This window comes from Argiope bruennichi, chromosome 1, assembly GCF_947563725.1.
Source record: "Argiope bruennichi chromosome 1, qqArgBrue1.1, whole genome shotgun sequence".
Taxonomy (NCBI): Eukaryota; Metazoa; Arthropoda; class Arachnida; order Araneae; family Araneidae; genus Argiope; species Argiope bruennichi.
Window position 1 is genome coordinate 64,143,552 of NC_079151.1, and position 26,608 is coordinate 64,170,159.

Genomic DNA, 26,608 nt, shown 5'->3' on the forward strand with positions numbered 1-26,608 from the left:
AATAACAAAACAAAAGACAAATTATGAGCAGAATAATATAAATTCTTGCCAATAGCTGCAAATAATTAAGAAATCTTTGAGAGTCATGTGATTTTTAGAAAATTTAAAAATGGAATAGAATTATATATTGATTTTTTTTAAATAAATTATTTTCTCTGAATGTTAAATGAATTAGCATCAAAATACAGACACTGCCAATGTTAGTATTTTATTAAAAATATTTTTTTAGAAAATTCATTCTATATCAATATGACTGAAATGATGCAAAAAACAAAATCAAATTTTAGAGACCACATAGAAAGGTTTACAAAATCTTTAACGTGTTGACTGCTAAAGAAAGACATTTGCAATTATAGGAATCAATTCATTAAATTATATTAAATTTACACAAGACAACTCAAAATCCATTGTCCCTGATAAGAACAAAGAATGCAAGTTATTTATAATTGACAAACATATTCATGTTGAATGATATATGTGTAAAGCAAATTTTTAAATTGTGACAGCATCAATGTTAATGCATATAACTAGATTACACCTTCTCACTGATTGGAAAACAAATAATAAATATTATAAGACAAATACAGCAGAAACAATTCATTGGCAACAAATAAATATATATATGAAAATTAGCAAAAAATATACCCCTTTAAAGGTAATTGTATAAATGAGTGTCAGAAGGCACTATAAAAATTCTTATAGTCAACTAAAATAAAATATTACTTTTTTTTTTTAATACAATACATTTATATTTTAAAAAAAGGATCGTCTAAATCTAATTCCTCTTCTCTCTCATTTGTTGTAAAAATTCTCTTGAAAGCTCTTTGTGATGAAAGTATATTGGTAGTATTTTTTATATTTTCATCAATATGGTCACTGCTTGTTATATTAGATACAGATGATGCAGAACTACTGCTATTGGTTGTTGTAGAATCTGTACTTTCAGATTTCTTACGTTTTCCTTTGAATAAAAACTTTTGAAGACGACTATCTAATTTACATTTTTCTCTAGAATTTTCCTTTATAAGATTTTCATTCTTAGAATAATCAGTTTTTGTATTTTTGGGGCTGCATCTTTGATCAATAGCTGAAGTATTATTTGGAGCTATTAATTTCAACATTGTTTCTGAATCAAACATATTACTGTTGGAATCAACATGACTTCCTGCTGCAGCATTTACATAATTTTCTATCCTTTTTTCTTTTACTATTGATGTTTTATTATTTCCAGCACTTAATTTTAATTTTATTTCCTTGTTTTCAGTGAGAATAACATTATTTTCTTGATTGAAATATGGACTTTCTGCAATTTGGTGATTTTCAGTGCTTTGATAAATGCAATTTTTATTCGGTTTTTGAAAAGCAAATTTTTTTAATGATTTTATATTCTGTGGTCTAATCAAAGCTACTCTTTTTGTTTGAGGTGATGTACTAACAGATGTTGTATCTTCACTAAGTGTATTATCAGAGTTGGATGTTGAATCAGAAATAAGTTCAGAAGTTGGGTGGTTATTGATTGGCTTTATCTTGGAGAAAGATTCATTAGTATGTTTTCTTTTGAAGAAATTTTTTAGGGAATGTCCTGATGTGTCAGAATCTTTAAGAAAATCATCAGAGAACATATCTTTCAAATCAGATAATGTTGAAATTTCATTGTGATTAGCATTCAAATTGTCAAGTGTAGTTGCTGGTATTTTATTTTCATTGAAAGTAAAAACCTTAGTGGATTCTTGATTTTCTTCAGAATTCAAAACTCTATTCAAATTGTCTTCATCTTTTGTAGATATTAATGAATTATAATTATTCAAAGAATTAGGAGAAGTATTGGCACCTGCTGTATCATCACGAGTGTGTATTTTTCCAGAATGTTCAGTAGAAAAATAATTATGGCTATCAGTCTGATTCTCCAAAGTGAGTATGGTCTCAGAGAAGGAACCAGTACCAAACAGATGAGAACTGGATCTATTTGATTTGCAAGTTACACTAACTTCCGACAGTAGTTTTTTGATGCACAAATCTTGATAAGAGAATCCATAAGTTTCAGAGTCTGGAAGTAAATCTTCCAGATTTAAGAGTTTCAAAACAGTTTTAGCTATAAGAAATTAAAAAAAAAATGTTTTAAAATCGTTATGGGAGAAAAACATATTATAAATAAGTGAATTTACCTATTCAAGCAGCAATGATTGTTTATATTTTGTGGACAAAATGAATTGCAGATTAGAAATAATTCAATAAATACTTAGATGATATGCCATTGTGATAGTATGGAGAAAAATGAAAAATATACTGTATTACTACTTATTAATGCCTAAATATATAATATATATTCATTGAAAATATATATATCATAATATATATTCAATGAAAATATATATTCATTGTGAATGGGTTAAGCTAGTTTAGAAGCAAATTATTGTTTCAAAACATTTTACATTGCTGAATATTTTTTCTCTTAATTTTCTGGAAAGATTCATCAACAAGAACAAGAGTATTTTGCTTACTTTGTAAACAAGATTCGACTAAATAGTTGCAACAGATTAAAGTTTTTAAGTCTCTTTAGAAGAATAATTCAATAGCTTCATAATTAGCTAGAAATAAAAAAAATATTTTAATAAAATGTAGTAAGTATATGTTACCTTTCTCATTATATTCAGCTCTGGGATTATCCGGAAAAGAAGTGTGAAGTGTTGCCAACCCATCCAGGACAGCTGAGCCTGACATGGATGATTCCATTAAAATAATAGCCATTATGGCATCGATAACTAAAACTTCATAGCGGAACATGAGCCTTGCATGACCTGAAATTTTATATTGCACTTGAAATAAACCTTGCTTACAAAATAACTTAATTTCCAAAGGATATAAATTTTTATAACTATTTTCTTTTCTTTGTACAAATTAAAAAACTGTAAAAATTATTTTTAATACTTTGATTATTAAATACAAAGAATTTTCTTCTAGAAATATTAATTACAAATATATTAACATTTATTTATGCAAACATGTTATATTTTTCATAAAATAATGATGAAACTTAATAAAAGTGCAATGCTTATAGAAGAAAATGATTTTTAAAAAATATATTCAGTGAATTAGTGTTTGGAAATTAATGTTCATATACCTTCAGCTAATCTGATAAGACTTTGTAGAAGCCTTGGTGTAGTTCGAGCAAAATTTCTTCCTTCCAAGCTTCTTTGCCTTCTATAATAAGTCTGTAGTACTCTGTGTAAAACTTTAATATGTAAAATCATTGCTGCAAATTATTTAGCAAGGAAAGTATAAAACATGAACCATATATGAAATAAATAAATTAATCATATTTGTAATTTTTAATTATTACATAAATATTATTTAATTATAATTACTTACTTTTCACAAGGAAATGTCATTTTTGGATTGATATGCCTGATCATATTAAAATAGCTTCTCATTTTTGAGACAGACCAAGATTTCTGATTTGACTTAGCTATCAACAAAAAAAAGTGTATAGTTAATGTGATGAAAGGCATATAATTGCATTAATTATTTATAGAAATACAGAAACTTTCCATCAAAATTTCACTCCTATCAAATATCTTCAATTATATTTTGTGAAATAAAAGTTATGTATACTTTTCTTATATGTTATGTATACATTTGTAGTATAGAATTTCCTAATGTAATGTTAATAGCTTAAAAATAATTTAATCAATAACACTTTCTGATAATATTTTTATACAAGGATTTATATTAGCCAATAAAAAACATCAGAATATAACTCTTTGCCTTATAAATGCATAAAATGCCAATAGCTGCAAATAATTGCAGAGTCTATAATATTACATCAAACATCATGTCATATAATTTATGCAAAAATTAAATTAAGCACCATATTTATTTCATGATTTAATATATACATCACAGAAAGTCAATACATGCATTGCTTATATTTAACAAAATATAAATAATTTATTGTATTAATTTTTAACATATTTATAAATAATAATTTACCTAAATAATTGTGGTCATCTAATATATAAGAAGATACCATTTTATCCCAATTTTCATCATAAGTATCTAACAACACTAATATAACATCAAATCGACTTAAAAGTGGGCTTGCAAGAGCTGTATTTTCAGAAAGACTCTGGAAAAAATGAAAGATATACGACAAATATTAATGTAGAATTAATTATTATTTCTGGCAAAAATGTGGTTGCATCAAATCTACAAAAAAATTATTATTTTCTTATGACTGTGTTAATAACAATAAATTTAACACAAAAATATAGAAAGAAAATTATAAGACATGCAGACTATAAACACAAATTCAATATTAATTAAATGAGCTATGATCACAGGAAAAAAAGGGTCAAAATTTTTTGTTCATTATGCAATCATTTAAAAAAAAAAGCATCATTTGAAAGGAATTGGTAAGTTCTTAAGGTTTTTTGAATTAAAAATTTCATAAGGTGCCATTTATTATTAAAATAAAAACTAATTTAAAAATTTCAAACTGTAGCTTTATTTTCCTTAACAAATTTCAAAACTATATCAAAAGTTATAGCAGGAAGAAATTTTTTTTTTAATCAGGGTCTATTCGTTACGAAATCATGAACTAACAAAATTTGTCCATTCAATATTAAAATAAAATCTTGGACTTTCATTCATAACTTGAAAAATAATAGTGTTATCAACTTAAATTTTATTATTATGGAAACATAAGGTATTCTATACATCATTTTATATTTACTATTTAAGCATATTGAAAGTTAAATAAGAGAATGTTCAGTTTTAACATGCAATCATTTGAATTATTTCTTAGATTTCACCATTTTAAAACTTCTTGTTTTCTTATTGATCTGGAAGATCTCTTATTTTGTCTTTATTTAGTCTTTTAGCCTCAATTTTGAAGAACTTACATTTCAGATCTTTCCTCACTTCAGGGCATTCAGGAGGGGAGGGGGGTCAACATCAAAAATATCAAACCACCAAATAAAATTTGGGATATAGTTTAAATATACTATAACTAAAATATTTTGATTAAAGATAAATAATATTGCTGATAAATCAAAAAGTATTGCTTAGATTTAATATTTATTAGTAGTGGTCTAATCCAAACTCTAAAGTTTTAAATTTTGTTTGAAAATTTAAAAAGAAAGTAAAGAGATTGCAAAAAGAGATAAATAATTAAAAGAAAGTAAAAAGATTGCACAGTAAAAAACAAATATAAATTATTTGACTTTTTTTTTATTTCTATAAATATAAAAAAAATACCTTATTATCATTGTTATTTATGTAATATTGATTAATATAATTTTTAAATAATATCTTTCTCTTTGAATAGTAGAATCAGAAAATTCTTAATTAGATTTCTAATTACCAGATTCGCATCATATTTTCCTTTGGGGTTAGTTGCAGCAAGAATAGAGCATTTTGTACTCAAACTGCAAACAAGGCCAGCCTATTCAGTAAAAAAGAAAATGAGTACATACATAAATATAGATCTTCATATTAAGCAGCTTCAATTTTTTCATCGTACTTTTGCAACACTTATAGTTTGTTGCTCCATAGCTTCGTGAATGCATGTTTTATCTTGTTCTTTTATGCAGCTGAACTCATCTATGCAACAAAGCCCACCATCAGCTAAAACAAGAGCACCAGCTTCAAGTTGCCACTTTCCACTTTCCTAATGCAAAGAGATTTCATTTTCTAAAAGCAGTTAGGTAAACAAACAGTAAGTTATTTCAATATATATGATAAACATTCTGAACTAGACATAATTTCAATTTTTTTACAATGAAATATTTCAAACTATTTAAATTATTTTAGTAGAAACTGCTTAAAATTACAATACATCTCACTCACCACTAGCTTTAAAAAAATTCAAAATACTGTAATGATATATATTTAAAAAATGAGGTCTTTAAACCAAGAAAAAGTCAAATGCTTAAAAAAAAAAATGTAGTTTCAGTTGACTGTTATCCCATTTTCACAAATATTATTTTTGCAACTAAATAATTTAGAATATTTTAAATATTAATCAATTAGTAATTAACTCAACATACAAAAATATTGTTAATGCTAAAAAATATTGTTACAAGAACTTTTAATCAATGGATTTTTTTTCTCACTAAAAAGTATTATTTTCTAAAACTTTGTATCAAAATATATGATAATAAGCCTCTTAATATGGCCTACACAATTCCCATTAATATAATGTATATTTTTCAGTCAAAATCTATATTATAATTATAGCTAATTCATTACATTTTCATTTTAATTGTATAGTAATTGTCTTATATTTTTGTTATATAAGCAAAAAATAATGGCAGAATTCAAATTCTTAAAATGCAAAAAATAAGATGTATATATTACCTTTACAGCAGACACAGTCAATCCAGCATTTGTTGTACCAATACCAGAAGTTAGTACAGTACGCATGCAAACTTTAGAAGCAAATTTCAGAAACTGTGATTTACCAGTACCTACAAAAGTAACATTAATAAAAAATGATAGTCGCTGATTAGTTCCAAAAAGAATAGTACAACAAGCAGTTGCCTCAAAAATTGCTTTCTAATTTTAATTAATCTATTAATCCAAAAATTTTATATACAATAGAAAATTTTAAAAATATTAAAGAAACAAGTTTTAATTTCTGTTTACTTTGCTCAATTTCCAAAAAACAATGGATTGAAAATTTCAAAATGTATTTTGAAGATATATTTATTTTTCTTATTGTAAAATAATTATTATCTAAATATCTAAGTTATAGTTGAAGAAAACTAAAAGAATTTAAATTATAATTAATAAGAAAAAAGTCAAAGAAGATATTTAAGCAAAATGATTAAACAATATTTTTAAATAATAAAATTAGAAAAAAAAAATACTAGAAATGAATATATAAAAAGATTAACAGCTTCTTTTAAGCATTCTGTCTACGTAAACTATGTTTTGCATATTGATAACTGACTTTCAAAACTGAATTGCATTTATAGAATGTCATTTAAAATTATTCTTAGTTAATTACATATTGTTAAAATCTCAGTAAGGAAAAGGTAATAAAAAAAAGTGAAATAACAGCAAAATTCTTTCAAATAACAATAAATGAGCAGATTGAAAAATGACTTACTTTACATGATTAAATATTAAGAAAAAACTTTCCTTTGCTGTATATGCACTAATAAAAAATTATGATTAGAATTAAATTGTCTTAAATTATTTTCCATTGTATAAAATTTTAATGCAAAATTTCTTACATGAAAAGATAATACATATTCTATGAAATAATTAAAAATTAAAGAAAATAAAAAGGATATGTGGTTTGAATCAAAATATTTAATGATGCACAAATGATGAATGTGTTAATTATTGATTCCATATCAGGCCAAATTTTATAAGCTATATTTTAAAAAACTTTCGTAAGCAAATTAAGCTATTTTAAAAAATTCCAGAAATGACTGGAATAAACGGACAACCCTCCATTCTGTAATATTTTATACATGAATTTGCACAGCCATTTAAGGGATGGCACAAGGGTAAAATGGTGATAAACTCATAGAGGGAGTTCTTATTCAAATGGATCAAATAATCTTTGCAATGATATTATTTGTACAATTTAAATTTATAATGTTAGATTTATTAAAAAATGCAAGTGGTACTTATTTCATTAATATAGTTGCAATATAAATCTTACATAAATTAATAATTTATTAGTCTACTCACAATGGAAATATATGAAAGTAGGGTATTTATACAACATTGGTATATAACACCATAAAATATTTCATTTTATAACAAAAATTATTTTAAACCAAAAAAAAAAATGAATTCTGAATTTTTTATAAATAATTATCTATATATTCATAGCACTTCTACAAATATATTGTATTAATTATTCAACAAATTCCAAATTTATTAGGAAAATACATATTGGTTAAATATTTTCATAAATTTGAAAGAAAAAAATTGGATCAAGAATATACCTGGATCCCCAACCAGTAATAAATGAGAATCTCCTCTTATTCTGGAATTTTCATCTTTTTTCTGTAAAATTTATTTTTTGTTAGATATAAAGAGGTTTTTGCAAAAATGCAGTTGCAGATAAATACTTTAAATATAAAAAAGATAAAAATTACTATAATAGATAAATACTTTAATGTAAGCTTGTCTTAAAACAAAAACAAAAAACAAGCTCATTTTTAAAAAAAGTAAATGCAAGAAAAATGATTACGAAAAAAAAAAATTAATATAAAGGTACAGATTATACAAGTGTGTTTATTAATGATACTTTCTTTGTGCTTCAAAAATTTCTTATTTGTGCTTATAACTTTACTATACTGAGGAATAAAATAATTTCTGAAATCAATAAACTTTTAATAAGTTCTTAAAAGTAAAAAATTGTAAAGTAAATATAAAATATACAGGGGTAAACTCTCATATTGGGCCAATAGTTGATTTCCAAACCATTAAAGATAGACATGTGAATTAAAGTAAGTCTGTCTATATGAATTAAATTAAGTCCATATGTATGTAATATAAAAAAAATATTTTTAATGAAATAAAGAACTTCGTTTGTGTCAATAAAGGCATTTCTGAAAAGGTTATAAATTCTACTAATAGTCCAATAGTCCGGGTCTCTCAGACACATTCAGGGGGGGGGAACTGTTGATATCTTAAAATGCAAAATTAAAAAAAAAATCTTTGTTTTATAGCTAAAATGATTGACTTTAATCTTAATTTACAAGATTCCCTAAAAATCGTTCTCTAGACTGTAAATTGAGTTCTAAAATTCATATAAAATAGTAACTTTCAATGTTTTATTATTTATTCAATCAGTTTTAATTACAAAAGAATGGATTTTTTTTAATGTTATAATGTCAAGAATATATTACTTAATAAGATTGATAAATGATTTCATAACTTTTTAAGATATATATACAATTCTTTCTGTCATTTAGAGCATTTTTCCAGCTGGAACTATATATTTATCTGCAACAGTTTAGAAATTAGCAAATGTGCCATGGTAAGAGTAGACATTTGATACATATTATACTTATATAAGGTTTTATAATTGTGTTCTGCTCCCATCTGATTTCAAGGTGCAAATTTTCAAAATGTATGGCTTCATTCTACACATTAAAATTATGTTATTACATAACAAGAATATTTATATAAATATTTTTTAGAATTAATGAAAGATATTTTATTTCTATTAAAGATTTAAGTCATTTTTCGAGCAATATTACAGAGAATCATTCTGCCTATCATTGTTTTAAAGAAGAATGCAAGGTTCAAAACCATCAACTTTATCAGATATTACACATTCAGTACATTTTCAATTTTGTTTCAAAATACAGCTCAAATATTCTAGTACATTGTTGTATTATCATTTTTATTTTCCAACTTATCTTTTGTACATTAATGATTTTTCTTACTGAAAATGAAATAAGTTGACTGACATAATTTAATATCATAAATCATCACTCTGACTTTGGTGAAGAACAGATCATCAAGTCAGAAAATGTTGAATAAAAGCATTTTTTTTCCTATAATGTTCTTCTTATTAAAGGCAAGAAAAAGAACAGTTTCTCAAAGAAAGCTTTCTTTAGTATGTTTACTAAAGTAAAGCTGAAAAACAACATGCAAGATATTTGTTATATATAAAAAAAATTTTAATTCATTAATTAAAATCTTGGGGTTTATTTTATTTCAAATAAAAACTTCAATAGTTTTATTTTAAATAGATAAAAAAATTAATATACAAAATATTAAGTTGATAGTATATTTTTCAATTGATCTATAGTAATTATAGAATAAAACAACAACATACTTCAACACCTCCAGCTAGTATCAAAGCAACAGCTAACTTCACTATGTATAAGCCAAACACCTGAGGACAAATACACGACAAAATAAAATCTCTTCCTTTCAATGGATCACTTTGGTTGTCAAGCCAAAATCTTCCAAATTCATGTGCCTGCAGAAAAGAAAAATGAAACTATGAATAAAATTCAAGTTTTTGAGATGAGCCCATCCATTACACTCCTTTAATCACTGTAATTTTTTAACTCCCTTATACATTAATGATTATACTAAAAAAAAAAAATTCATGGTTTAACCCTTTTAACATTATAGACCATATTTTCGCTGCAAAAGTTTATAAAAATTCAAGTCCTTCAGCTTTAAAATGTTAGATTGTGGTGTAGAATTATACAAACCTATAAAAATATTCAAAAACTTTTTAAATGCTATAATCAAAACACAGATGTTTCACTTGCTATAAAACTTTTTTAGGGGGGGGGGATAAAAATAGAAATTTTCTAGTTGACAAGTTTAGACATGATAACAAGTTTCTGAGAATATTTGTTTGTATATGAAAATTTAAAAGAAATGACTTCACATACTTTAAATAATTAAGTTCTGTAAACTTAATAATATAATTTTTACAAGAAAGAAATCCAAATGGATGAGATTACAAAGATTTGGCAGTTGAAAGCTAATGGTAAGCTATTCCAGAATTACACAAATAGTATATAATAATAGCTTAATATTATATATATTGCTAATACTAGGGAATATCGAATACCGTTTTAAAACATTGTAAAATATGTCACAATATTTTCGAAGTTCTAAATCTTGAAAGGTATTATAAAAAGTAAAATGTAATATAAAAATATTAATTTTAATTCAGGATATCAGGAAACTTGGGTTATTATTTTTCAAAAATCCAATGGGGCTTCATTTGTAAAGAATTGAATACTATCGCATACTGCGCGTACAATAAAAAAGATATTACAAATTCTATATTCATAAACTAGCTTCAATATTAATTCATACTGATCTATAAGGACAATTGTTGAAATTATAATATTGTTTTTATTGTATTATGTAGTATTATATTCTGCCATCTGTTGAAGAAAGAATAAGTTCATTTTCAGAAAGATCTTTTTTTTTTAAAAAATATTTCGAAAAGTTTCTTTTTTTTCTTTAAAAATTTTCAAATGTTTAACTTCTGAGTTTACTACAGCAAAAGTACTATAAATAGATGTCTTACAATTTTTTATTACACTTTCAAAAGTATAATACAAAAATTGTAAAGAATAAAATTATAAAGTAACAAAAAAGTGTAGGAAAAATCATTCTGTTATTCAATTCAGAAATTATTAAATCCTTTCAATTTTTTTTTTTATGTTTATACAAATAATAAAGAGGTCAGGGGTGTTTGTGGGACCCCCAAAAAATCCCCTGAAACTTTTACGGACTCACTACCGGCATTTTGGAGTTTCGAGAAGGGGGGGGGGGAGAAATGAAAAATTACAATTATGAAGTATTGAATGACCTAATTATAAAAGTTCAATGAATTACTTTTTTTGCAAAATTAATAACCATAAATTTTTAAACATATAAACTACTACATTTTATGCAAATATTTTAAATTACCTGAATTAATTCTTTTAAAAAAAATTCTAATTTCTGCTGCTTTTTTTTTTATTTTCTGATGTTTGTGGGCTTGTCTTTCTTTTGTGGTGAACTTCATAATTGCAGGAAGGTTGACTTTTATTTTCCTCATTTACAGTTGAAGAAATTTCCTCGAGAACTGCACATGCAGAGGTAGAAGCAGTTTGCTTTTCTGCTAATGTAGAAGGTTTTTCAGGGACTTTTATAGGTGACTCATCTGAAATACATGTTTTTAAGTCCTCTTGATATGTTTTCCAACTTCTGTTCAGATTCAGTAAGAGATCTTTGTGAATTGGATCAGTCATTGGATTTTTTGAGCTATATTTTTCACATGAGGTTTCTTTAGAAGCCATTAAATCATATTTAATAGTCTGCATTGCATCTAGGGAATCAATCTTAAGAGAGGTTCTATAGTCAGTGACAAGTGTATCCATTAAGTTGAATGCACTTTCCACTAATGGGCCATGGAAGCAGCTAAGGCAGGCTTTGACCAATTTAGCCAATGTAGGATACTTATAATCATTTGTGAAATCATCTTTTAAATTAAAAACTTTAGACCAATATTTATCAATTGTACACTTGACTTGATTTCCACTTTCATCAGATGTGTAGAGCATTTCTTTGGTGATATCAATATCACTCTGGTATAACCTTATTTCAGCTTCTACTTTTGACTTTTCATTATCACTAAAAATATGGGACATAAAAGATGATAATTTTTCAAAAGCTAATATTGTACTGGTTTTACCTCTTAGCTCTGGATCTAATGCTGTAAAACTAATTAGATATGAATTTTTAAGGGGTAATTTCTGTTTCATATGCTGAAATTTCTAAATGAAATTCTCTTGCGTACATAAATAAAAAAATATTTCAATAAGCGAAACGAAAAATTTACACGTGCATCAATAAATGAAACGAAAATTTTACACAGCGGAGAAAAAAAAGTTGCGAAGCGATCAATGACAAATAGCTAATACGGCGAAAAATCCCCCTTCTCTACTTATTGGCGCCACGCCAGTAGAGATAAGACCTTTGAACCCAGAGTCACGTTATCGCACATCTGGTCGAACGAAGTCTCCCCCTTTTTTTTTTCTGCCGCGCCTACTTGCCGAAAAGAATCCAGAAGAGAATGTCCGAGAACCGGGGGAATGAGTCATAACTCGCGATAAGGAAAGAACAAAAAAGAAGTTTTTTCCCCCTTTTCACGCATTATCACTGCCTTTGGAGAAAGAAAGGAAAAGTTTTCCCCACACACACTGACCTTGCGTTTTCTGCTTTAAAAGCAAACAAAATTACCCATCTCAAAATAAATAATTCATTATTATTCCTACTTCCTTTTGAACGACGATCCCCGGAAATTCCGGGGATCAAAGTTCAAAATCCCCGGAATTCCGGGGTTTCCCCGGAGCACAAACACCCCTGAAAGGTAGAAAGAATAATTTACATTTTGCATAGAACTATTTCATCTTTTAATTCAAATTAAAATTTTGTTGTTCATAAATTAAATCAAACTGTAAATGCTTTAAAAAAAAAGATGCTTTTCCTTTAAAAATATTTACTTTTGTAATTGCTTTTTAAGAAGAGGAAACAAGTTCCTTAATTTACTTCAATAGCAAATCCTGATTTAAAAACAAAAACATTTTTTCATTATTATTTATTTTAAGTTACATTACCAACCAAAAACTGTAAGGAATAAATTTAACGAAAACTAAATGACTATTCAGAAATAGATTTAGTAACTAAACGCTACTTCATATGAAATAGAGATTCTTAAGTGATACTCCATTACCATAATTAACTGAAATAATTCAAACTCTTGTTAGTCCAATGGATATATACTAATCAATTAACTCAAAGGTCCTAAGTACAAAACCCAACACATGTAACAAATGACACAAACAACAGATTTAATAAGAACAGCACATAGAACTTATGAGAGATGCCTATGTAGATGATTAAAGCTTAATTTTTTTTCTATACCCAAATAAGTAAATTTCAAATTTTCAGTACGGTATAATGTCATTCAATACAATATAATAATGCTTATTATTATATAAAACTGTATAATATTACACATTTATATGCTGTTAATATAATTGTATACTATTATATACAAATATATTATTATATGCTATTTAACTTCATTTAATATTTTATAGATATACAGCCTTATATAACATTACTCATTATCCTAAAAAAAAATATTGCATAATATTATAAAATTTTTACTGTTTTACTATTAAAGAAAATATTATATAATATTATTTTTGAAAATTTTACGATACTGTATAACGTTATGAGCTACTTGAGTAATTTTGAAATTAGGTATCATTTATCAATCAAAAAAAATCTTTAAGTCTTATCTAGTGGATGCATACCTAAAGCAAAACACGTATGAAGAATAAATGTGATGGTCATCCAAACTAAAGACTTGCAAATACATGTTTTGTTCCTAAAATAAATCAATTTGGGATAATTTATTTCATATTTTTTATGAAAAAAAAATTATTTTTATATCGTGACTGGATCTGAATTATTTTCAGGAGATAAATTCCTCTTTATTGGATCAAACACAATGAAGTTCTCAACATATCAAATAGCAAATTTTCAAATGTTTTATAAAAATATTTTCAACATTTGAAGAAAGACATTGGTTGATTTGAAGAAAGACATTGAACAAGACTGTTTGCTTTTAAAATTTGATTTTTATTAACCTGAAATAATTCGGACATAAAAACATTCTTTAAAATTAAGAAACTAATTCCAGTTTTTGAAAGTAACAATGTAAAGCTGAACAAATTTCTAATTAAAAAGTACTGCTGAATAAAATGAAGTGGAAGAATTAAAACTGAACTTCGATACTTAACATTTTCTTGGTTTTTATAGTAATACAATAAAATATTATTGTATTATTGTATCACTCTTATAATTTCACTTCAATTGTCCTTGCTATAAATTTATTTAAATATTCATTTGTAAAGTGTTATCATTGCAGTACAAAAAAATTAAGGGAAGATTTGAAACTTTTTTAAAAAAACATAATATATAAAGTTTTGTTTTAAAAAAAACTTACTAAGCTCTCTGATAATACTCCAGGTATCAATTTATTTTTCACTTCAACATTGTGAGCAAAAAGAACTAAATCAATATCAATAAAATTTCCTCTGTTAAGTGGTTTCCACCTCTGAATCAAAATACCACTAAAAAATAATAAAAAATAGGACTAATCTAGTTTCAAAAAATTTAACAACAAGAAAGCACAGAAATAAAACTACTTGCAGAAAAAATAAAATAATAACAAAACTATAATTCCTATCTACCACAAATTTTACAAAATAATAAATAATAATGACACTTTTACATTCCTTATTTTGAAAATTTTGTTCTGTATTACAAAAAATAAAAATAATAATAGATTATAAAAATTTGGAGAGTTATATTTTCAATTACGAAGACAATTACAAAATTATAATGATATGTTTATTGAATGTACAGCAGGAATAAACACAGAATAATTTGTATCTAGCTTATCTCAAAAAAAAAATTTCACAGATTTTTTAAAAATAATAATATAATCATAATTTAAAACTAATCACCTAAAACATTCTGATGCATTTAAAATAAAAATTATTTAGCTGTATTAAAAGAATAAGGACACAACAATCATTTTAAATTGCTCATTATTAAATGCAAGGATAAAAATATAGACAGAAAAACTGGTTGTTACATTTTACATTTTTACTGGTTGTTTATTTTTGTTACTGGTTGTTTATTTTTGTTACTGGTTGTTGTTACATTTACTGTTGTAAAAATATAAATAAGCAACATGATTACTTCATACTTTCTAAAAATAACCGTATAAAAGATTGATGCAGTTTGGTTTAATATAAAAGCAATTTAATAATCTAGAAATATAATAAATATTTACAACTTATCAAAGATGAAATTTTTAAAAATTGTTGTTAATTAAGTTAGAAAACAAACAAAAATAAAAACAATGAAAACTTTGTTAAAAACTATTAAAATGATATAACACAATTTAAAATTAAAAGTATTAATTTTCAAAGCTATGATTTCATTTTTAGAGCAATTTTCAGTCACAGTCAGAATATATAAACACTAGAAATAATAGTTTTATAATTTCATAACTAGTACAAGACAATGTTCTCAGTTATGAAGAAGATTTACTAATATAGAATATTTAAAGTAACTGTTAGATATTTACATAAGGAATATATAGGAATTTTTTATTAAAATATATTATAACTATTTTAATTACAGTTATCATATTTTTTAAAATAACTATTCACAGAAAATAAAATAAAAAGAATTAAATTCTTATCTAGCATAAATAAAATAATTCATGAACTTTTTTTTAAAAATTTTATAATTTGTCAAAACAAATAAAATATTAATTTAATCAAATATATAGAATGCTATAATATCCAGAAAATGTTAATCCATAATTTGAAAAGTTTGGTGCTCTATGTTTTTAAATAAAAAGCACTATAAAAGATTATAAAAAAATTGGACAACTAGAATTTTGATTTTAATTATTAAGGCAATAAAAAATTTATAATGACACATTGCATTTATAAGGTAAACATTCAATAATTTAAAACATTTGAATTAAGTAATATACATGATCATTAAATTAAATTTAATCACAAAATGTAAAACATTCTGTTACATTTAAAGCCAAGCTATTTATTAATTTTTAAAGAAATGGATGCATTATTGGATTACATTATACTGTACAGAACATATTAAATTGTTTTCACAGAATAGATGGATAAAGAAAAATATAAAAGACAATTAATTGTGACATTTTTAGAATAGAAATAGAAATAACAGCATCATGATATTATTATACATTTTGAAAAAATAAGAATATAAAATATTGATGCAGTTTGATTTAATCTAATAGTCATTTAATGATCATGAAATATAAAAAAATTATCACAAATGATTACCAAGAAATATCATTCAAATGCTGTCTATTAAGAAAACAGACACAAGTGAAAAAAGTAATTCATGATATATCATGCCATTTAAAATTTAATGAATAAAATCATCTTAATGAAATGAGGTAAATTTTCATTTTGAAAATAAAATGCAATAATTTCATTTTTAGAGCAACTCCCAGTCATTATCATAATACAATATTCTTTTAATTAACAATAATATTTCTATAACTTAAGAATCAATATGAATATCAGGGTTCTGGAAAAAGATTAAATAAAATAGACAACTGTAATTTAAGGTTATTGCCTTAACATATATAAAGGAAAAGGAATTTCTAACTATATGCAATCTACACTTAGAGGTTTAATTTTAAAAGAGATTGACAAAGATTGTTTGAAAAGAAGAATATATAAGTAAGATGCTTAATACTTAATGTACCTAATATTCACATCATTACCAGGATGGCATGTGTCAACAAGATCATCTTCAAGAATAACCCACATTGATCTAGGCACAGAACCAATAGTCAAGGTACTGAACTGTTGCTGAATCTTAACTTCACAATAATCCTTACAGTACATTGGATCAACATCTGTAAAATATTTTATTTAATATTAAAAAATATTCATTAAAAATCAAAAGGTATGCTAAATTTTATACACAACTTAATATATCTATTAACATATTATACAAGTAATACTTTCAGTTCTTGGGTATTACATTTGCAAAATTATTTTATAAGTTACATTGATTTTCTTTAGTGTAAACAACCAAGTAAACATACCACTCTGGCAATACTTTAATTACAGCCACATCCAATGAATACATTCATACTTGGTGGCCCCATAAAGAATAAGTTTTAACTTATTATTAATACTGACAAATTTCAAAAGCAAGCGACACGAGTTTGGCTTAACTATAGAAGAATAACCATTTGTTTTTCTTTGTTTCGAGCAATAAATATGTCCACACAAAGTTTTGTGATTCGCTTCATTAGAATTTTTCATTTTGAGATTGCTGAAGAGGACTGTCCAGCTTCAAAATGCACAATAATAGCCAACAGACAAAATCTAATATAGCTGCTGCTTCATTTATCATAGAATTGAACTTCAAATTTCTATCTTCTCACAAATCTACTAAATTGCCTGACATTTCATTAAGTGCAAGTCATCCAAATGCCCAATATATTGTTTAAGAGATGAGAGTAAAATAAATAGAAGAAAGAATGCTAAATTTAAAAATCGAATTGGCAAACTATTGTCAATTAATTCAACAATAGACAATTTATAGTTCACAATATATATATATATATATATCATGTAATTTTAACATAAAATAAAAACTATTGTTTCAAAACATAATTTTCAAACCATTCAAACTAAAAAAATCATTAATTAAATATAAAAAATTAATGAAAATATTCCTAAATATTATGGTTTAATAAATATATCATCAATATTCAAAATAATATACCTGTACTTAAAAGAGTGAAATTTTTTCCATTGCACCATTCAGGGTTGGGGCAAACAGTAGGCTTTTCAAATATATAGCCTTTCTCTACTTCAGCATCAATTGTAAACTGATATCTGCACTTTTTACACTTCCACAGTTTTCTGAATTCAAGAATCTTGCATGCTGTTTTTCGAATAATTGTCCCTGTCCAAATAAAACAAAGCCGTTACAAAAACTCTGCTATTATATAATTAATTATAACAATGAAAATAATATTTAAAATGCATACCACTAATGCACATAAATTGACCCACATCTGAACAATGAGGAAGGCTTTTTCGATAAATTTCAGGTAAGTGGGGTAGTGCAGTAAGTCGAGCATGTATAGTTCCTTTAAGAGCCTAAATAAGTGTGCATATTAAGCTTAAGCAATACAATAAATTATATATGATGAAAATTAATTAATTAAAACTTCTGCAAAAATTAAAATTGTGGAAACTCAGATTTTTGCAGTTAAAACTTTAAAGAATAATTAGATCATAATATTTTAATAGAGAATGTAATAATTCATTTCTTCAGCATGGATTGTATCTCATAATTAACTTTCAATTTAGCTTTCCAATTAAAAAAATATTTAAAATTTATCAAGATTAGGAGAATTTTTAATTTATCAATTTTTTTTAAGAAATTAATTCCTTAATCTCAGTCAAATTTTGAATAGATTCATAATTTTTAAAAAATCATACATACAATTATCATTTATTATTAGTAGTATGATTTATCAGTGAAGATTTGCTCACAATCCACATTATTACGAATAACTACTTTAAACTACTTTACGATAAATTAATACAATATTCTCCCTTTCAAGATAATATTCCCTTGATAAATGGAAGATTTCAAGATTCCTCCTTTGATAAATGGAAACCAAAATAGATAAAACTTGTAAAATTAAAAAAATGGACCAGGGACAAACTGCACTTCAAAAATTCAGTTGAAAAAAACTATGAGAAATCAGACAACTTTTATCCAGAATTTTATACACTCCTTGAATGCTACAAAAAATACTAGCCTTCCATGGTGTAACAGTTTCTTTCCATATCGTAATTCATTTATATAGAAAAGCCTTAGTGCTGATTTATTCATTTGGAGAGAACTTAATATTAAACACTTCTCCTCCGAGATAAAATCAAAAAGATGAAAAGCTCAGAATCATGCATAGGAGCCAATTGTTTTACAGCATATTGTAACAATATATAATATTTAATAATATATCTATGCCAGATGTCATAAAAATTTGCCCTAAATTTATTAAAAATCTTAAAAATTGGCAATTTTTAAAAAATTTTGTAAGACAGTGATGTATTAAAATAATATAGATGTGAATGCTATAGAAGAATGACAAATGAATGTTCGATCTTCTAAAAATATATATAATTCTACTCATAGTACTTAGTTTTATGAAAAATAAAAAAAAAAATTATACATGAAATTTTAAATTTATGTATTAAATATTTAAAAGAAATTTAGAATATTTAAAAGTATATGTATAAAACTAAATTTTTTATAGAATTTTTTTTAAAGTCAGATTAAGAATTAATTCTTAAAAATGGCAAGAAATTGAAAAGAACATATAATGTTCAGTAACCAAAATAAATTAGGGTAAAAAAAATAATTAATAAAATACTGTATTAATTCATTGTTTTTAGGTCACATAATATTCTAATTAGATATGGCAATTAATTATAAAGGAATATTTTTTTAATGAATGTAATTGTTCAAAAGTTATATCACCTTATCTGGTATTCTTTGAGAATTACAAATATGAAGTGCAGCTTGATAGAATGCTTGATCCAAAAGTTTCAGAGCTCTTTCAGGAAATTCAAATAAAAGATGTGCAAACGTTACATTTGACTCAAATAGACTCATAGTACTGTAAAAGAAACAAAATGCTTTTAAAAAATTGATGTCAAATTTTAAAAGATTAGATATTCAATATAATAAGAAAAATGAAATAATACAGGAGTTATTCTATTATTACAATTAGAATTATTGTACTCATAAAAAAAATTCTTAGTAAAATAAAAATATATTTATAATTAAAAAATTGTGTAAAAATAAAAGTAAAAAATTTCACATCTAAAAAAAATGAATTGAATATGAATTTATGAAATAAGGATAGAAATTCAAAACAGGAAAATAATTATTTCCCAGTAAAATTTACCAGTCTTATCAATTTTACAGCAATTTGTCCTAATTTATTTTAATTCAAAATAGCTATTAAAATTATCAGAGAAATAAATCAATCTTTCAATTACCAAAAACCCATTTGTTAAAATTTACAATAATAATCCAAGCAGCAGAATTTAAATTCTTATAAAAACAAGCAAAAATTAAGTTCAAAATTTTCAAATCACTTTTTTTTGATATAAAGCAAATGTAGTTATTTAAATTCCACTCCCAATTCTCAAATTTCCATTCATCTTCTCAGAATTTTAGACATTATAAATTTTTATTAAACTATGATACATAAATTCCATTTTAATCCTTTCTTTATCTTCTAAGAAAATTTCTTTCAAACAGTAAAGAAGAAAAACAAATTCACAAATAATTTTTTAAAAAACAAAACAAAAAAAAAAACAGGATAAATATATTAAATAATTAATTTGACTTCACATTTTCTATTTTTGCATTATATGTTTAAAAAAAAGTATTTAATTTTACTTCTAATCAGGAAACTGAAAAAAGAATGATATGATTTCCAATAATGTTCCATAAAAATATTATATAAATTGAAAAGAGAAAAATTCATACTCAATTGTAACTGAATAATGTTGTCGAATATCTTCATTTAGCAAAATACACATCAGTTCATCAGTATAATTGCTTTCTGCATAATGCTTCAATTCCTCTGCAATTACAAAACACTATTGAGTTTCATAAAATTAAATACTCAAAACATTATTATGAAACCTGATTTAAAATTAAAATATAGCATTTTACTTGAACTAAATATTCAGTAACAAATTTGTTTATAATATTATTTTTGTAAAATGCTTAAATTTAAAACATAATTTTTTTAAAAAAACCAAGCATGAATTATTAATCAGTATAAAGTATATTATCTTATTATTTGAAATATTAAATTGTTAATTTGCACCGAAAAATACATGCATGTATTAAAATAAATCAATTTTAATTTTTAAAAAAGGTTATATATATATATTAGCTTTTAAAATACAAAGTAAATTACAAATGCCTTATCAGACAATCTATTTTCAAATCAATTGAAATCATGCCGTCAATTGTTGAAATTCAAATCAATGTGCCACAAAAAATAGTTGAAGAAGAAACTTATACCTCATAATGGAAATAATAACAAACATTTTGCAATAGGATTATGAAATTTTTCATAATTCACATAAATTCCAGTACTGCTTATTTTTGATCAAAATTTATTTATTTTTAATATCCATCTTTTCAAAAAGAATGTCTGGACCTTCTTATAAACTGGTGGGGTGAGGGGAAGGATACAAAACCTTTATTTATTTGTTTATAATTGAGTGAAAAATTCTGTAAAAGAATAATATATATTTAAATTAATACTCCAATACTTGAATTTTTCTGATAACAGAAACAAATGAATTAAATATTTTGAAATTCAAGATATAAAAATAATATTTTGAAGTAAATAAATGATAATAATGTGAATAAAATAAATGAAATATGAGACCCATGCAAGTTTCCTGGCAATCCATGATTCACATTCGAAATGGAAATTGAAATCATATAACTTCTGTTGAATTCAAAATATTTTTAATAAAAATATTTACAACTTTACAAAATGAAACATTCAACCATACAATTCGCGTTCGGCGCTCTTTTTAATAAAGTTTGTTTTTACGAGCAAGAAGAGTTGAGATGTTCAGAACACAAAGAATGAGGATTTTTTTTTCTTTGCAGTTTTTGTAAAACCTGGGAACATATGGAAAAAAAAAAAAAAAAAGAAAGAAAGAAAGAAAGAAATGTTAAGAATTGGAGACGATGATGGATTTTTCAAAAAGTTTCATTTATTTTCCTCATTACTAATTAATTAATGTACTAGTTATGTTAATTAAAGTTTCAACTTATATTAGAAACAACGTAATTTGCAACATGATAGGTGAAAGCAACTTCAGAAAGAAAGAAAACTTTCATTTACTGGCAACAACCCTTTCATTTTCTTTCTCATATCTCAGTTCGAAAGAATTTCATAGATACATTTGATAATCAAGGTTGCATTATAAATTAGGGAATTACTTAGGAGCCTATACAGTAGAGGGCCAAAGTCCCGGACATTTTTTTTAACGATATTTTGATAAATGTTTAATTTTGTATTTTCATTTGGTCCTAGTGTAGATTTGGGTGCCCTTCGATTGGCGACAAATTTCAGCGATGAAGCGCTACTTCTGGTTTCCATAATGTTTTTTCTTCACTGATGTTACTGTTGAGTTACCGACGAAAAATCCTCTTAGCTCCAATCTCGGCATCAAAAAAATCGAAGAATCAAGGGTCACCCAATTATAAACTTTTACCTTTCATTTATTTACATAGAACGAATTTATCCAATTTAAAATAAAATTAATTTTGCTTAAATTAATTTTGAATCATTATTCTAGTCGCATTTCTAATAAATAACATTCGCTAGGTTCATGTTATGTTATTTTATAATTCTATAAAATGGTGAAGCTTTATAACATTAAGCCAGCTTCTTTGGTCTTCTCGAAACTTTTTCATGTACTCTTCAATAAAGGACTTTTAACTGAATCTATCACTGGCTGACTTTTTGTCGGCCGATTAGCACAAAATTGCAATTTTAGTCGTAAGATAACGTACCGAATTTCGCTGATTTAAAACACTGCGTGTATGAGTTATTGTGCTTATATACTTGGTTAACCGTTTGACGTATTTGGTTCAAAATTTGACAAGAATCTATATTTTAAATGTTTATAAAATATTTCTATCATTTAAAATTTGATAGAAATCTACAAATTTGCACGTAAGTCCATATACCAAATTTCATCAGAATAGATCAAAGCGTTTTTGAATTATCGTTTGCATAGACAGGCAGACATAATGACAAAAAAGTGTTTTTCTGATTCAAGAAAGTATGAAATATAGAGATTCTTCAAAATCTCGAATTCAAATTTTTTTATGATTGTAATACTCCCTATACGAGAAAGTAAAATGTTCAATCCTGTTTTTTTAAATATTATGTACATTATACTAAGAAAATTTCAGTGATTTTTTTACAGTTTTGATTAAAATTACTTTTAAATTTCTGCTGAGTATTTTTTTTTTTTTTTTTTTTTTTTTTACATACCCGATAGACAAAAACCAACTTTTCTTGAAAGTAATATGTATCTAAGCATTACGCTATTTTAGCTTGCAAAATTTGTTTTTCAAAACTATTTTTATAAAAAAATAGTTTATAAAATTTTAAAACTATATAAAATCGATAAAATAATTAGATTTTGAAAAGGAAAAGGAACCCTGGATTTTTGTTTAGGGGCCGTTAGAAGGCGTAATATGCCATTGTTCATTATAACATAGAGATAATTCATATGTCTTTGAGCATATACAGTGGCTCAAAAAATTGAGAGTACACCTTACGTTTACTTGATAAATGCGACTTTCAATATAAATAACACATTAACGGGAAGTGTAAACTTGTTTTTATTTTTACACATAACAAATGGTTTAATTTAGAGTAAAAATAAAGAAAAATCAACGAAAAATTTCTAAATTGAAAATTTTCAGAAGCATTTTAAATAAACATACGCAGAATTTTGCCTCAAAAAATTGAGAATACACCAATGAAATTTTTGCAATATCATGCATAGAAACAAAGTGTCACTATTAAATTGCATGTCTTTTGACTCTTATAATGGTCTCTAAACGTCATGGTACCGATTCGACCCATTTTTGGTGGTATCTGAAGATATTTTACCCCATTCTTCTTGCACCACTTGTTTTAAATGGGTTTTGTTTCTAATTTTGTATTTTTGAACCACTTTTTCGAGTATCTCCCACGAATATTCAATGGCATTGATGTCAGGGTACTGTGGTGGTGTGTGTAACTGTTGTTTACAATGAAAAAGACATCATATTTTGAAGTTACGTGCATTCTGTTTGGGGTATATGTCCTGCTAGAAAATGGAATTTCCATCTAAACCCAAATTTTTAACACTTTCCTTTAGATTGCTGCTACCATATGGTTCATCCAACTTGTTGCAGAAACTTTTCAAATCATAGGCAGAAGTGTAAGTGCTGAAACTGTGCTAAATACCTTTAGACAAGCTGGTTATAAAGGAAGCATTGTTAGAGAGAAACTTTTCACCAGCTTGCAAATTCAGAAAAAACATCTGAAGTTTGCAAAAATTCATCTATTGAAGACCAATAACCTTTGGAAGAAATCTATATTTAGTAATGAAAGAAACCTCAACATTTTTGGCTGTGACAACCATCTTACTGTATGGAGAAAGCCTAATACTGCTTTGTATCCAAAAAATTTACGTCCTACAGTTAAACATGATGGTGACTCCGTGATGATTTGAGGTTACACGGCTTCATTCGAGGGTAGGAAATTTAATTTTTATAGATGGCATTATAAATGATACGATTTACTTGGATATACTTCACAAAAATCTAAAGGAAAGTGCTAAAAATTTGGGTTTAAATGGAAATTTCATTTTCCAGTAAGACAACGACCCCAAACAGAATGCACGTAACTTCAAAATAAGGTGTCTTTTTCATTGTAAATAGCAGTTATACGCACCACCACAGTACCCCGATATCAATGCCCTTGAATATTCGTGGGCCATATCCAAAAAAGGGGTTCAAAGACACAAAATTAGAAACAAAACCCATTTAAAACAAGTGGTGCAAGAAGAATGGGGTAAAATATCTTCAAATACCACCAAAAATGGGTCGAATCGGTACCATGACGTTTAGAGGCCATTATAAGAGCCAAAAGACATGCAATTTAATAGTGACACTTTATTTCTATGCGTGATATTGCAAAAATTTCATTGGTGTATTCTTAATTTTTTGAGGCAAAATTCTGCGTATGTTTATTTAAAATGCTTCTGAAAATTTTAAATTTAGAAATTTTTCTTTGATTTTTCTTTATTTTTACTCTAAATTAAACCATTTGTTATGGGTAAAAATAAAATCATGTTTGCACTTCCCGGTAATGTGTTATTTATATTGAAAGTCGGATTTAAGAAGTAAAAGTAAGGTGTACTCTCAATTTTTTGAGCCACTGTAGGTATTGGGACAATATTTTATTGTGCCTGTCAAGAAGGACTCTTATCAATTTAACAGCATCGCGAATATGATTGTCATTGATTACCTAAAGAAAGTTATAACAGAAAATCTCATACACAGTGGCTGTGCTTAAGAAATTTTAAAAAATTATTTGTAATATATTTTAAATATAAATGTATAATTACATTAAAAGTTTCGTTTGCTTGTACAGTGATATTTGCGAACATTCATACCAAAACTAATCATCAAAATCTATTTGGAACAAATAGCCATCTACTAATAAAACAAAATGCAATGGCAATTTTTTACTAAAAATAAAGCTGGATATCTGTGTTCTACGCTTTTAATTAATTAAATACCAATCTGATTTTCAGTGTTTTCTCACAATAACGACTGAAAATATTATTATATAAAAATAGATTTCACATCATTTCAAAATTCAAAAAATTATCATTTTTAATGGTGCCAATTTAATAATTGATTTGAACTGAGAATTCTTATAGTATTTCAAAACAAATGCTACAGGAGAATTATAAACTGCAATAAAAATATTTTTTTATGTTCTCTATATTAATAAGGGAAATTCATAGAAACTATTCTTTCTTTTAAAATATTTAAGATGCATGTTGTGCTGCAACATTTTTAATGTGCAAAAAAAAAAAAAAAAAAAAAAAGTTTATTTCTATTAGTCAAAAAATTCTTTTTTTGTAGATTCATTAAATTGAACTGATTGAAAAAGATTTATTTTTTTGAGAACATTCTAATCAAACTTTTTATTGAATATAGAATAGTTTAAAATATTTTTCATGACAATATAGAAAGTGATCATTTTCGATTTTTAAGTTTTTTTTCTTAAATGTTTAATTCTTGTTATTTAATTTTAAATTTAAAAATTATTTTAAAATGTAATCTGGATGATAATTTTTTTAATTAAAACTTACTACAAGTTATATTTCAGATATTAAAAAAAATATAAAAGCATTTTTAAATGAAGAATAAGACAGAAAATATATTTTTACTTATCTAAAATATCCATTTACTTTATTGTGAGTTATTTTAGAATGAAATGATCATTTTTTTTATAGTCTAAAAGATGAAAAAAAAAAAAAATAGTTTTTCAATGTCAACATTTTTTTTTTTTCATTTTTCGAATTATGTTACATGAAATAGTTGTATTTATAAATATTTCTCTAGATATTTGATTTAGACACCTTGTATTTCTTCAAAGAATTGCAATTTTTATTTGTTATTGCATTTTTGTCGATTCGTCATTTTTTAGTATCTACTTTATGTTCCAAAAATATGCTTAAATCCTACATATAATACCTTCGTTACAAGAAAAGATAATGCTTATTTTATTATATAAACATTAATCATAAATTTTATAAAAATCAACTTAATGTTCTTTTATTAAGATGCTCTGAATTTATATTTCAAAATGATA

The 26,608-nt window shown here is 25.0% G+C and overlaps 1 protein-coding gene across 2 annotated transcripts; it reads right to left on the reverse strand.

Annotated features, from left to right (window-relative positions):
* Window positions 1-212: 212 nt before the first annotated feature.
* LOC129965377 (DNA helicase MCM9-like) lies at window positions 213-21,726 on the reverse strand. 2 transcript variants are annotated; one of them, XM_056079212.1, is made up of 17 exons: window positions 21,590-21,726; window positions 20,671-20,767; window positions 19,651-19,789; window positions 18,146-18,257; window positions 17,878-18,060; window positions 16,843-16,996; window positions 14,513-14,639; window positions 9,812-9,958; window positions 7,965-8,025; window positions 6,358-6,467; window positions 5,522-5,668; window positions 5,363-5,443; window positions 3,991-4,126; window positions 3,370-3,466; window positions 3,122-3,222; window positions 2,637-2,798; window positions 213-2,092 (listed from the first exon to the last, which is right to left on the reverse strand). In XM_056079212.1, exons 1-17 carry the CDS (start codon window positions 21,612-21,614, stop codon window positions 747-749), a joined length of 3,225 nt encoding a protein of 1,074 aa, XP_055935187.1. In that variant the 5' UTR covers window positions 21,615-21,726; the 3' UTR covers window positions 213-746. The 2 variants fall into 2 exon arrangements, with proteins under 2 accessions (XP_055935187.1, XP_055935195.1); XM_056079220.1 differs by lacking the exons at window positions 18,146-18,257; window positions 20,671-20,767; window positions 21,590-21,726 and having other exon boundaries at window positions 19,651-19,748.
* Window positions 21,727-26,608: the final 4,882 nt, after the last annotated feature.

Excerpts from the sequence above, each read along its gene's own strand:
- LOC129965377 (XM_056079212.1), bottom strand. The coding sequence starts at position 21,614 with ATGGATTGCCAGGAAACTTGCATGG. Across the intron at positions 3,223-3,369 it reads ATGACATTTCCTTGTGAAAA|AGTACTACAGACTTATTATA; the intron begins GTAAGTAATTAT and ends AGTTTTACACAG. Across the intron at positions 2,799-3,121 it reads TCTTATCAGATTAGCTGAAG|GTCATGCAAGGCTCATGTTC; the intron begins GTATATGAACAT and ends ATAAAATTTCAG.